Here is a 14256-nt window from a genome sequence, read left to right on the forward strand (position 1 = left end):
CTTCTCCTTCATGCCTCGAAGCTAATTTTCAACCGACGACAATTAGGCTCGAGCAACCTCTTTTTCAGCAGCAAAGCGGTCCATACTTTCTTTCTACCCCAAGGTCTCCGCCTTCATCATGTCGACCTCCTCGCGGAATTGCTCAATCCTCTCGACCTTCTGCTGCAGCTGTGAGATTGAAATGTTAGCCACCATTCTAGAATCGAGCCCATGAGCTTTTAAGATTTTCATTACCTGCTCGATCAGGTCGGTCTGATCTTTGTGAGTCGTGGCCAACTCGGCTCGGAGGTCCTTGATCTTTTCTTCTTTTTGCCCACCGAGAAGGTTGAGGGCATTCCTCTCCTCGGTAAGCCTTTGAATGTCGGCCTCGTACCGACTCAGCTCAGTTCGAGACCTAGAAAATGCTTCCCGATGAAGCGTTGACGCCTACGTAGAAAGAAGAAAAGAAGTTAGACATGAAGAGAAAAATGAACACAAGGGTAATACCAACAAAGGGAGTTAAGGCTTATCCGATTCAGAGCTTGCTGCGCTTCGTTGAAAAATCTCGATGCCTCCCCCGAGTCCTTCCTCGAGACCTCCAAGTCGCTCAGGCCAGTAGCATCTTCGACCCCAGTAAAGTAATCACGGAAGGGGTCCTCCCTTCCGTAGGCTCCTTCGATGGAGGGGGTCTTCAAGGCCCGAGCCTCTTGAATCATCTCCTTAGAAAACGAGGGGAGCAGCGTGGAGCCTCCAATTTCTATTGCCCCAAGTGGATCACTTGGGGCGTTCTCTCCATCTCGAGGGGCCTCGAGACCAGCCCCTACAGTTGTACCCACCGTTGGCTCATTATGGTGGGAGGCATCTTCAATCCTCGATGACTCGGGGACTTCGCCCAAGTCTCTTCCCAAGACTCCCTCAACTCGAGATGGAGTCTCGGCAGCCTTTACCGATTCAGTGGTCTTTGGGGCCTCGGTGCTCATTCCCACTCAGGCCACCAGCCCGGAGCCATCTTCTTCCTCTTCTTCGTCTTCCTCCCTTAAACGCCGAATAGAGTCTTCAGTCAGAAGGATGATGTTCTTCCTTGGCTTACGAGCCGCCTTCTTCTTAGGTTCTGGATCCTCTGAGGTTGAGGTCTTTTTCCTCTTTTTGTCCTTCGCCGGTTTCGGTGCAAGGATCGAGGTCTCCTCCTCACCGGATAGGGGCCTCATGATCGCATCCTTACCTAGGCCTGTACATGAGAAAAATTGAATAAGTAGAAGAAGGGCATCTTAATCGAATAATCAAATAGACAAAAGTGGGCTTACCATGAGTCTTGGCCTCCTATCGGCCCTTTGATAATTCGCGTCATGAGCGCTCGGCGTATGTAGAGGTTGAGGCCAGGTTCCGAACCCAACTCTCGAGGTCGGGAGTCGCATGGGGCATCCAAGCAACCGCTATATCATGGAAAAAGACATTGATGAGAAAAGACAAAGGAACAAATAATACATGAAAGCTAACAGTGAGACGGTACTTACGATTCATGTTCCATTTCTCAGGAAATGGCATCTTCTCAGCTGCGATTAGGTCGGAAGTCCTGACTCGAACGAACCGGCCTATCCAGCCTCCATCCTTGTCCTCGTCTATGCTCGAGAATAGCACTTTGGTAGCCCGGCATTGGAGTTTTATTAACCTGCCTCGATATAGGCGGGGGGGGCTATACAATCTGATAAGGTGATCGATGGTGAAAGGGAGCCCCTCGATTTTTCTCACGAAGAATCGGAGTAGAATAACAATTCGCCAAAAGGAAGGATGGATTTGGCCTAGGGTTATTCGATATTGATGGCAAAAATCAATGATGACGGGGTCGAGGGGGCCCAATGTGAAAGGGTAAGCATAAACACTTAGAAACCCTTCCACATGGGTGGTGATGTCTTCTTCGGGGGTCGGAATCACCACCTCTTTGCCCTCCAAGTTGCAGTCTTTCTTTACCTGCTTAAGGTATCCCTCAGTTATCGAGCATATATACCTCGTCACTGGCTCGCATCAACCAGGATTCGACGAGGCTTTATCGATCTTGAAATCGGAGTTTAGCGCGCGCACCCCAGGAATGCATTCCTCAAGACGGGGTTCCACCAGCGTTTTCCCGCCGGCCGGTTGGGAAGATGAAGCAACTTCTTTTTGTGGTACCGTTTTCGATTTTTTTGCCATTTTTATGTAAGTTTAAAGGAGAGGAAGATAATAGGACTTGGCGTTTGAGAAAGGATTAACATCAAAACTTGAAGATTTGTAAAAACAAAGAACTTAAGAAATGTAAAAACTTTGGAGATTAGAAGGAAGTGAAAGTAAAGTTTGAATCAATGAGGAAGTGGTCTATTTAATGGATTCACAGCGACGGTTCAAAGGCACTAGTGGCCGACCACCAACTGACACTCATTAATAACTTGGGCAACTATACCAACGGGACGTTTCAGTCATTTCTGTCGCTTACATCACGACGGTGACGTCATGGCAGGTCGAGGTAAAAATCGAAGGCTCAATTCGTTTCTTGTCATTACACTCCAAAAAATGAGGGGACTATATGTATACGGTTAAAACCGAGCCCATCCAATTTTTCTATCTGGCCGGGACCAGAGAGCTGCATCGAAGATCGTCCCCGCAGTGGATCAGACCAAGGTATGAGGACAAAGTACCAAGTTCGGGATTTGAGGTACCTGTCGAGATCGAGGCCAACAGTAATCGAGACCGAATAAGACAGACATCGAGCAAGATCGAAGATAACATAATAACGGAAAGGCAAAATATCCGTGACTGGTCGAAAATCATGGCCGAAATCTCGGAACGGATAAAATCAGGAACGGTTAATTAGCTAATCATGGAATTTCCGTCTGTAACTAGAGTTATACCATAAGTAGAATTCCTCTACTATATAAAAGGGAGTATTAACCATTTGTAAGGAAACATTGTTCACAGATATCGAAGTTATATAATTCTCTTTCTCGTTTATATTATTGTTCGTCAGTTTGTTATATTTTGATTGTTCTTACATCAACCAATTCGAGGGTATCCAAACTTGAGGGTTGAGTTCTATTCTAACACTAGTTTGCTTTACTTTATAGTTTATTTCTATTATTAATCTTCATATTTATCAATTGGTATTAAGTGAAATTACGTGTCCTTAGAACCACATTATAAGTTTAATTATTATCCAATTTTAAGGGTAAACACCAACATGTACTCTATCATCCGGTCACTTGAGATCATCACCGGTGATAGGAGGAAATTCATGTCAAAAAGAAGTATATCACAAGTTAAAACTGTGATCCAAAGTGGGAATAACAAAAAGACTATGAATGCTGCAAACACATTGGAAAAATATGCAGCTTTTGATTTTTTTTCTCAAAGAACAACCTAATCTTAAACCTAAATACACAGCAACTTTTGTTTTTTTTTAAATTAAAAAGTTTATTAGAGATTACAATTACAGTTATATCCAACGTAAAATATATTTACGAAGGGAGAAAAATGTGAATGATATTTCAATGGGGGTTTCGTATTTTTAATATAGTATAGACACCGATCCGAGGTCGTTGTCACAAAATATTGACCGCAGTCAACTCTAGTTATTTTTAAAGCCAAAAATTATGTTTCTTCAAATTTTCACATAAAAGTTTTTCAAACAAGTGATACGGATCACGCACGCAAACCAAAAAATATCAATCGAAGCTAAATGAGGTCTCGGAATACGAAAATAAGGGCTAGTACTCAAAATGACGTATCAGGTCGTCACAGTGTAATAATAAAATTTTAAATAAGTATTTCTATAATAGGGTTTGTTCGATTTTTTCGGTTATATTTTTGCTTAAAATCAAAACCAAATCAAATTTGGTCGGTTTTTAAAATTTAAAATAAAAACTAAGAGCCCGTTTGCACATAAGAATTTTTTCACTTTTTTTTGAAACGAGTGTTTGGCCATAAAATTTTTAATTTTCATTTGAAAATGAATTTTAAAATTTTTTGACATTTTGAAAAACTCCAAAAACGTTTTTTCAAAATTTTCACTCAGATCACTTACAAACTTCAAAAACAACCCAAAATTATATTAATGTACAAACCAACTCTAATTTTTAAATATCATTTTTACTTGAAAAATAAATTCTTTTTTTTTTTTTGGAATTTTACAATTCTTATGTCCAAACGCCCACCAAATCAAACCAAAATATTATCCATTTTTTGTGTTGGTTTGAGCATAGGTATGTCCAAAATCATACTTTTTCATTTTTTTATTTTCGGAAAGAATCACATCTTTCCATCTGTAGGCTCTTCCCAATTACAAACAAAAGAAAGAAAAAAGCTTCTCGCCACAGACCACCGTCAATGGAGAACCACCTTAACCAGCCTCTTTACCTTTTTTTTGTTCTGCTCATCCTTTGATTGCGTGGGTTTTTAAGTCTCAATTTCTTTCTTGTTCTCTTTTTCATGTTTTATTTTTGTCGGTGAGATCACTATTTTGTGTCTGTAGTGTTAACTATTTTGAGCTCATCCTATTTTGTTCTATCAACTAGCAGCATCTTCTTCTTCTTCTTCTTTTTTTTTCCAAATAAATCATTCAGTAGCATCTTATACATGATAGGTTAATAATTTAGTCCTTGATTGGTCTGGTAAAACTATTACGGAGAAATGAGTGATGCTGATTTAGGGTGAAAATGAAAATAGTGTGGGTGAAGAAGAAGGGGGAAGAGGGGTGGTTTCTGGAATTTTTTTAATAGAAGAGAGGTTTTTTAAAAATGTTGTTTCTTCACGTGTTGCATTCTAATTCGTTAGTTTGCTAGGTCACAGAGTTTGATACTCAGGCACCTTATATCTGTGAGAAATTATTAGCTAGGTATCTAATGGGAACTATTTGGTTGAGTTCAAGTATTCAATAGGTACAAACCTTAATTTAGGTATTTAGATAAAATTTGTTGCGAACTGCGGGTGCATTTTATGTAATTTACGACTTTCTATCACTTATAATATATATATATATATATATATATATATATATATATATATGAGTTGAATTCTGGTGTTTCTTCATCCCTAATACAATTAATGTAATCAAAAAGCTTATAATATATTTTGAAAATATAATTTAAACGTTTTGAGCATAAGAAAACCACAAATGTGTTCCTCGAGAAAAGTGATCATTTGTTCTATTCTGGACTAATTAGTAAATTAAACATGTGAATATCATGTATGATATAATATTCATAATTGTGTTCGGGAGTTAGGTGGAGGTTGAAAAGTAGGCTGGTTTAACATTAAAGACTAGAAGCATATGTAATTACAACTTAGTATAATGGAGTTTGGGGAAGGTAGTGTGTACACAGATTTTATCTCTATCTTGGGGTAAAGAGACTGTTTTCGATAGACCCTCGACTCCATCTCTTCAAAAACTCTCCACCTTGCTCTTGGGTGACTCGAACTCACAACCTCTTGGTTGGAAGTGGAGGGTTCACCAATAGAAACATCCGTAATTAATCTTAGCAAAAAACAAATCTGTAATTAAAATGATACCCAAAATCTAAGCAGGTCCACCACATGCATCTTCCACTTCACATGCCCCAATAAGCTTGCCACAGTATCAATGGAAATAATTGCCACATTTAAAGGAATTGGACATAAATGACATTCAGCTGCACAATGCTTCATTATTTTTATTTGCATCTATAGCCACAGTTTTAACAAGATGTACAGAAAAGAAAATCCATAGCCACAATTAGTGACATGGTCCATTCAAATTGATATGATGTCTCCACCTACCCCCGCTCCTGCATTTTATCAAATACCTTAATTTTAAATTTGGTATGAGTGGAATATATAAAATTAACACAAGTCTTGTATATTCGAATTTGAAGCCGGTTATGCTGACTTTAACCTACTTGATTAAAATTAGAAGTTATATCATTTACTTTTTGCTTAATAAAGTAACATGAACCCAATTTTAACTTGCTTAGAAATAAATTGTTGTTCGTGAGTCTTTACAAATTTGTTTTTAGTTTTTTGATCCTATTTTTTTTTTTTTTACACATAAGACATTTACTTTTGCACACAAGAGAACATTTTCTTAATTTCAATATTGTAAATGATCATGAAAGCCCATTCCTCTAAAGGTGTTAGTTATCTTTGTTGTAACAGTACAACAACAATAACAACAACAATCCAGTAAAATGTCACAAGTGAAATATGAGGAAGGTAAAATATATACATATCTTACCCTTACCTCAAGGAGGTAAAGAGACTATTTCGGATACACCTCGACTCGACGGAAAAGGACTTAAAAATAGTGGATGATGATCCAGTTGAGTCATTGAATATTCAAAAATATATCTTATGACACATCACATACGACTGCTACTTAAATGACTCAATAAAACTGTATGTAGTACTAACAAGTTTGTTGGAAAAATATATCTCAAATGTGTCACACCCTCTATACATAATATCTACACAATTATAATTCATTTGATCATCTCATAGTCTTGAATTTTCAACATAGGTGGGGGTGTCAATAATTCCAATGATGCTTACAGCTCAATCAAGATCCACTGCACTCAGCTCAGAAATCCAACATGTCCTTAAGGTCCGGGCACCGGAGATCATCACCGGCGGCCGGAGGAAATTGATGTCAAAAAGAAGTACATCACAAGTTAAAGCTGTGATCCAAAGTGGGAATAACAAAAAGACTACAAACTTGGTGGAGAAATTGGTTTCTTCTGGCAAAAGTGGGAATCTTGATGTGAGAGCAGTGATCACTTTGAGGAAGAAAATGAAGGAGAAAATCACAGACAAGATTGAAGATCAGTGGGAGTCTTTTATGAATGGGATTGGAAGGGGAATCTTGATTCAGCTCATTAGTGAAGACATTGATCCTGGTTTGTAATTTTTCTTGGATATACAAATCTCTCTGCATAAACTTTACTTGTTGCGTTGGTAGTGTCTTTGGTTTCTGATTCTTTGACTTTATTATTGTATGAGTTGAGTTCTATTTTATCTTTTTCTTTTGATCTAATTTCTCAACTTTATTTCCAACTGTCTAGACTGCTGGTAATAGGTATGGTTTGGTTTGGTTCATTGACTAAAGCAAGTACTATAGCAACCCCCCTCCCCCCTATCTTGCACTCCAAACTAGGAGTACAAAGAAAAAGAACTAAGAGAAAACCTTCAATCTTCTCAAAAAATTATTTTGCTTCTTTGGGGGGGCCGGGGGAGCAACATGAAGGAAACAAATTACCCGCACTTAGATGTTTGCACATGACTAATAGATGCTTATGATTTGTTTGCCATAATAATAAACTCTCACTAACCAAAAGGCCAGGAAAATATAAACTCTCAATAACTATAAGTCCAGGCAATAGTATCTCTCGCCGACCAAGTGGACAGGCAACAGTAAACTCTCACTGACTGTAAGGCCAAGCAAATATAAACTCTCACTAACCATAAGGTCAGGCAATAGTATCTCTCACTGACCAAGTGGCCAGGCAATAACAACATCTCACTGACCAAGTTGCTAGACTACAGAAAATATATGTATACGATGTTGTATATCATGTATATAGTAGAATGTACGGAGGTACGCATGTAACTCTCTATCTTTGTCAACCACCATGGAATAACATAAAGCGGATGGGGGAGCAACATGAAGGAAACAAATTACCCGCACTTACCGCACTATGGTTAATTAATATACACACTGACCTGTTCAGTCACTTAACCATGATAAGTTAATATGGGTTGGTGTAAACACCTGGTGCATGAGATGGAATATATTGTCGTTCATTCTTTTTGCGCCTTTTTCCTTATACTTTTTATTGTTTAGCTTTTCTGGATGCCTTTTAGTTCATTTGTCTTGTTTCCTGTAGTGAAAACTTTAACTGGCAACACAGCACTTAGTGCATAATGAATCCATTTATTGTGACTGATGGAATGGACTATAGGGCATCAATTCCATTCCACTTGACACTTTTACATGAGTAGTATTCTAAGGTTAATGGAGTACTAACACTGTTTTCTGCTCACAGTTACCAAGTCGGGAAAGATTGCGGAATCTTATGTGCGAGGTTGGTTGTCCAAGCCTTCTGACCATCCATATATAGTTGAATATGCTGCCAATTTCAGAGTACCACGCGATTTTGGACGTCCTGGAGCTATCATTATTACCAATTTCCTTGACAAAGAGATACACTTAGTGCAGATTGTTGTTCATAACTTTAATGAAGGCCCTATATTCTTTAGTGCTAATACATGGATTCATTCTCGAAAAGATAATCCAGAGAGTAGAATTATCTTCCAAAATCAGGTAAGCGATACTTTTAAATGATTTTTACTTTTCATTTTGTAAAGCAGATATTGGTGCTTGATCAAGGATGCTCCTGCATTAGCAGGCATATCTACCATCTGAAACACCACCTGGCATCAAGGATCTTCGACGTGAAGACTTGTTGATCATTCGTGGAACTGGGAAAGGCGAGAGGAAGCTACATGAACGAATCTATGATTATGATGTTTATAATGATTTAGGAAATCCCGACAAAAGTGAGGATCTTGCTAGGCCACTGATAGGTGGCAAAGAGAGACCTTATCCTAGGCGTTGTCGGACTGGTAGAAGTCCAACTAAAACAGGTACTGAGAAATCTGTTGAGGAGAAAAATTTTCGTGCCTCAATTCTGTGACATACCTTTTTTCTTGATCTTTGGATGCTGACAGATCCACTAGCAGAGAGTCGAATAGAGAAACCTCATCCAGTTTATGTCCCTAGAGACGAAACTTTTGAAGAAATTAAGCAAAATACTTTTTCTGCTGGAAGGTTGAAAGCTCTGTTACATAACCTGGTACCACTAATTGCTGCCACACTGTCAAGCTCAGACATTCCCTTCACAAACTTCTCCGACATAGATAAACTCTATAACGATGGGTTTGAATTGAACGATGATGAACATTCACAGAAGAATAAATTTCTTTCTGATACTTTGGATAAAGTATTTTCTGTCAGCAAAAGGTTGCTCAAATATGAGATTCCTGCTATAATCAAACGTAAGCACACATATTAAATTACTTTTTCATCAGTATATGTTTTTAGCTGTATCATTTAGCATTATTAAGACTGAAGAATCCTGTTTTATTCACAAGATTGACAATATATGCCATCAGAAACCTGCTATCTCTAATTTCTTTCCGACTGTAGTTTCTGGAGTGATATTTCATAAACTCTGCATCTTTCTGATTTTTGTGACACAGGGGATAGATTTGCTTGGTTGCGAGATAATGAGTTTGCGCGACAAGCTTTAGCAGGGGTTAACCCTGTGAATATTGAACTTTTGAGGGTAATTTTTGTTAATATTTTGGTACTAAATAAATTGTAAGCTTTCTTTAGATATTCAGTAAGTAAGCTTGCGGTATTCAACAGGAATTTCCAATTGTTAGCAAACTAGATCCAGCTGTTTATGGCCCCCCTGATTCAGCTATTACCAGGGATCTTATAGAACAAGAGCTTAATGGACTGACTGTTGAAGAGGTAATAATTTTCCAGTGTACTTTGTTGCTACTTTGCTCTAACTAGGAAACTGAATTCACCAGACTGGCTATGCACCTGGTAGTAGTTTCTCAAACACAGTGATCATTTGTGGTGGCTCTTTTCATGTTTAAACCAGCTCTAATTTCATCTCAAAATTTTCTGCTCAGGCAATTGAAGACAAGAGATTGTTTATACTTGATTATCATGACATGCTTTTGCCATTTATCGGGAAGATGAACAACTTGCCAGGGAGGAAAGCTTATGCATCAAGAACACTTCTCTTCCACACATCCAGAGGTGTTCTAAAGCCGATTATCGTTGAACTTTCACTGCCTCCAACACCTTCTTCACCTAGGAACAAGCGTATATTCACCCATGGACATGATTCAACCAGTCACTGGATCTGGAATCTAGCCAAAGCACATGTTTGTTCAAATGATGCTGGCATTCATCAGTTGGTGAACCACTGGTAAGCTTAGAGCCCTTCCCTTTTTTTTTTTTTTTTTTTTTGTAAACATATTTACGTAGCTTTCTTCCAATGTTAGTTCTCATTGTGCTTTCATAATATCTAATAATCTTCTCCTTTGGGCACATCGACATTGACCATGTGTTGAAATAGATTTGAAACTGAAACTGGACGATTGGAAAGACATAGCAGAAAGTTTTTCTCTAGCTTTGACCCTATTAGTCGGGGATCTCACTGTGCATGTAAATTGAATTCTCAGGTTAAGGACTCATGCTTGTATGGAACCGTATATCATTGCAACCCATAGGCATCTTAGCTCTATGCACCCAATTTACAAGCTACTTCACCCACATATGCGCTACACACTGGAAATCAATGCGCTTGCGAGGCAGAGTTTGATAAACGGGGGTGGAGTTATTGAAGCATGTTTTAGCCCCGGAAGATATTCAATGGAAATAAGCTCTGCAGCTTACAAGAGCATGTGGCGGTTTGATATGGAAGCTCTGCCTTCAGATTTAATAAGAAGGTAAATTTCCTAAAGCAAGACATCTCTTAAAACCTTGAACTACTGTTTCATCTGATTATTGCAACTTCTCAACTAATAAACACAATGTTGACTGCTTTTAAGGGGAATGGCCGTGGAGGATCCATCAATGCCTTTGGGGGTGAAACTTGTGATTGAAGACTACCCTTATGCAGCAGACGGCCTTCTCATATGGTCTGCCATAAAAGAATATGTGGAGTCGTATGTTGAGCACTACTATTCCGAGCCTAATTCTGTCACTTCAGATGTTGAGCTCCAAGGGTGGTGGAATGAGATCAAGAGCAAGGGACACCCTGACAAGAAAGATGAGCCTTGGTGGCCAAAGCTTGTTACTAAAGAAGACTTGTCTGGCATACTCACCATAATGATTTGGATTGCCTCAGGCCAACATGCAGCAATAAACTTTGGGCAGTACCCTTTTGGAGGTTATGTACCTAACCGTCCTACCCTTATGCGAAAGCTCATCCCACGTGAAGATGATCCCAGCTATGAGAACTTTATTCTTCACCCTGAGTTCACTTTTCTGGCATCTTTGCCTACTCAACTCCAAGCTACTAAAGTGATGGCCGTTCAAGATACCTTATCGACTCATTCAGCAGACGAGGAATACTTGCATCAGGTGCACGAACTTCAAAGATTCTCCGTAAATGATCATGAAGTTTTGAGGATTTCTGAAAGATTCTGTGCCAAATTAGAGGAGGTAGAACACACCATCAACCAAAGAAACAAGGATAATCGTCTTAAAAACCGAAGTGGTGCTGGCATTCCTCCATATGAACTGCTGCTACCTACTTCTGGTCCGGGTGTTACCTGTCGTGGTATTCCCAACAGCATCTCTATCTGACAGGTTGATGAGCGCACAGCTCACTCACTGTATAATTCATATCTTCCATGTTTATGACTTGCTAGGGATCATCTGGAACTTGGTGGCATACAATTTGTGGTTAATATTCATTCTTTTAACACTTGTAGAAATATTTTGCAGGTCTTGGAGACTAATATAGTGAGGGCTTTTAACTCTTGAGAAGCACCATGTAATTAGAAAATAACTAGTGAATGTGTTCGTGCTTCGCACGATATAATAGGGAATTTAGAATGACCTTATAAATCATGTCTTGATAGAGATAAATTTTTGTTTAATTAGGACTAAGTATGTTTTTTCGCTACTAAAAAACAATTAAAAAGGAAAATAAAATGACAATGAGTCGACAACATAGGAATTGATAAAAAGAAAACATAATTTCTTTTTGGGTTAAGAAATCAATAAAACTCCAGGAATTAGCATTAGTTCATACACATGTTATTCATGGAAAAAAACTCATTATTCAAAAATCAATTGAAGAACTAAATGGACAATATGAAAGTATTCACAAAATTTAATTAAATTCCATGCATATATCATATACAAAAATTTCATAGTCAACAACTAAACTCAATATGGGAGAAAGATCCTAAGTTTCCATGAGTATCAATGATAATTTCTTGAAAACTCTACTAATAAAAGATCCTAAGTTTCCATGAGTATCAATGATAATTTCTTGAAAACTCTACTAATAATTTCAAATGGCTACTATTGTCATCAAGAAAAGTAAAATGCTAGATCTGAAGGAACCTGAGAAGACCAATGCACTTCCCTGGATGAGTCTGTTTTTCTTTCCCAAATGATTCTTCTTTTCCTTTTTCCCTCTTCTTTCAATTTTATTCCTTACTTCTTTTTTCACCCCGTAGTTATTATTTCATTACAAAAATATAGATCACATTTTTCACAAAAATCAAAATTATATTATCAATGGACTATTAAAGGAGTATAATTGGTCGAAAAGTGCATGACAAACATAGTTAAATTCTTCATACATTATTTTCCACTTGCATTTATAACAAAAGAGAGAATTTTTTTTCCTTTCCAAATTACAAAAACATTTGACCAAATTCACAGCAAGGAAACATTCAATGGTTTTTTCTTATAAATTATGTATCATTCAGAATTATATTTTTTACAGACAGAAACTATACTACTTGAAGATCAAAGGAAGAAATAAGAGGAGAGAAATCAAAAAGGAGGAGAAAGAAGAAGCAAGTTACTCTAGTGACTCATGCAATTACAATTACCATTTGTCATAATAGACTTAGAAAAATTCACGTGAGAAACAACTTTAATAATATCTGTAAAAAACAAAACAATCCAAATCTAGTAAATTCATACACCAACCAACTTGCGAAAACCAACAAACTTAAAGTCAATAAATACGAACAATTATAAACCAAAGAATTGAAGGGACAAAGAAACTCCATAAACTAACAGAAAAAGCTTCAAACGAAGATCAAAAGCACTATATTTTCAACTATAATCAATGTAAACATGAAACAAAAATAGGAAAGAGAAATAACATTTAATATAATTTTTAGCATTTATAGTTGGAAAAGGTCCCAAATACATATAAAAAAACACAATAGAAAAATAAAAGATATATACTAATTGCAGAAGTTCATGAGTACGGGTAAAGTGAGCAAGTGTTGAAGACATTACTTTTCGAGGAGCAGCTTCATGACCATTTGAGAAGATGTATGTCTTAGTAACATCCGAATCACCATCTTTAGCCTTTTGTTTAAGATGAGGTCACGACTACAATGACCAATAGAAAAACTGCAAGGAAAAAAAATTAAGATAATAATTTAGGATATAAAAGAACATGAAATAAGAAATACAGAATAGCAGTATACATAACCATTTCGGAAGAAACTTTTTAAAAGATCTCTTCCCATTGAAAAGGATCCATAACCACTCCAAAAAGATAGAAAGGCCTTAACGTATAAGAATTTAAAAGGTCATAACACTATGCTGAAGCCTTAACTTACGCTGAAGCATTGTAAAACTTGGGGACACAAAAAGGTGTGAGAAAGAGTAATTTAATGATATCAATTTAAGGGCATCAAGGGTAAAAAGCTTAACGGACAGAAGAAGAGAGTACAATTAAGAGGAAGAAATTGGCTTTTGTCTTTCCAAGAAGATATATGGGGCTAATTTTCTCATTTAACTTTTTGTTGTTTGTGTCTTCCGCAACACATTTACCATTCAGATGGAGTAAAGAACGTGTGGGTAAAAATAAAACACTTATCTGGCATGTAGAATCTCAAACCTCAAGGGCTAAAATATCTTAAAAAGTTTTGGGAGGTTATACCCATTAGACAAATTGTTGTAAAAGAATTTTCATTCCAGAGAACAACCAGAAAGACGGGTAAAGAGCAAGTGATCCTTGATGGAAGCAAGTATTTCACACGTTTAATCAATAGTATTGTTTACCCGAAAAATGGATAGGGTTGAATTTATACATGGTTCTAAGGATACGTGGTATAACTTGGTACAAATCGGAAAAATAAGTAGAAATATATCGAATATTGACTGTAAAAATGAATGAATATAAACCCAAATTAAATAGAGAATGATTTATAAATGAACAAGATGAATCAATGTCAAAAGCCCGAAAAAGGATAATCTTTACTATATGTGTGTAAATCTCAATAATCTTTGAAATGTGAGAGTGTATCAATGTATGGATGTCCCCTTCCAGATATGATAGCCTCTCTTAATATTGGATATAATTAAAAATACATAGTGAGGATCCCATGATAGATTAGTTAATTAGCTTTTCCTTAATTTCCGCCGAGATTCTCTCCCCTAGTGCGGCTACAACGGCTCTTTGTCTTTTGGCTCAATCTTGGTTGGTCTTGGTATTG

The 14256-nt window shown here is 37.2% G+C and overlaps 1 protein-coding gene and 1 long non-coding RNA gene across 3 annotated transcripts; one reads left to right on the forward strand and one right to left on the reverse strand.

The window, feature by feature from the left end:
• The first annotated feature begins 6305 nt into the window (after positions 1-6305).
• On the forward strand, positions 6306-11541 carry LOC107829039 (lipoxygenase 6, chloroplastic). Of its 2 annotated transcripts, none has more exons than XM_075230886.1 (9): positions 6306-6872; positions 8019-8296; positions 8382-8619; positions 8704-9030; positions 9235-9320; positions 9404-9511; positions 9679-9980; positions 10237-10503; positions 10606-11541. In XM_075230886.1, exons 1-9 carry the CDS (start codon positions 6518-6520, stop codon positions 11363-11365), a joined length of 2721 nt encoding a protein of 906 aa, XP_075086987.1. In that variant the 5' UTR covers positions 6306-6517; the 3' UTR covers positions 11366-11541. The 2 variants fall into 2 exon arrangements, with proteins under 2 accessions (XP_075086987.1, XP_075086986.1); XM_075230885.1 differs by having other exon boundaries at positions 6338-6872; positions 8379-8619.
• On the reverse strand, positions 10423-13596 carry LOC107829040 (uncharacterized). Its single transcript, XR_012699300.1, has 2 exons — positions 13378-13596; positions 10423-13165 (listed from the first exon to the last, which is right to left on the reverse strand). It is a non-coding gene; the product is annotated as an uncharacterized LOC107829040 (long non-coding RNA).
• Between the last annotated feature and the right edge of the window lie 660 nt (positions 13597-14256).

This window comes from Nicotiana tabacum, chromosome 15, assembly GCF_000715075.1.
Source record: "Nicotiana tabacum cultivar K326 chromosome 15, ASM71507v2, whole genome shotgun sequence".
Classification (NCBI taxonomy): domain Eukaryota; kingdom Viridiplantae; phylum Streptophyta; class Magnoliopsida; order Solanales; family Solanaceae; genus Nicotiana; species Nicotiana tabacum.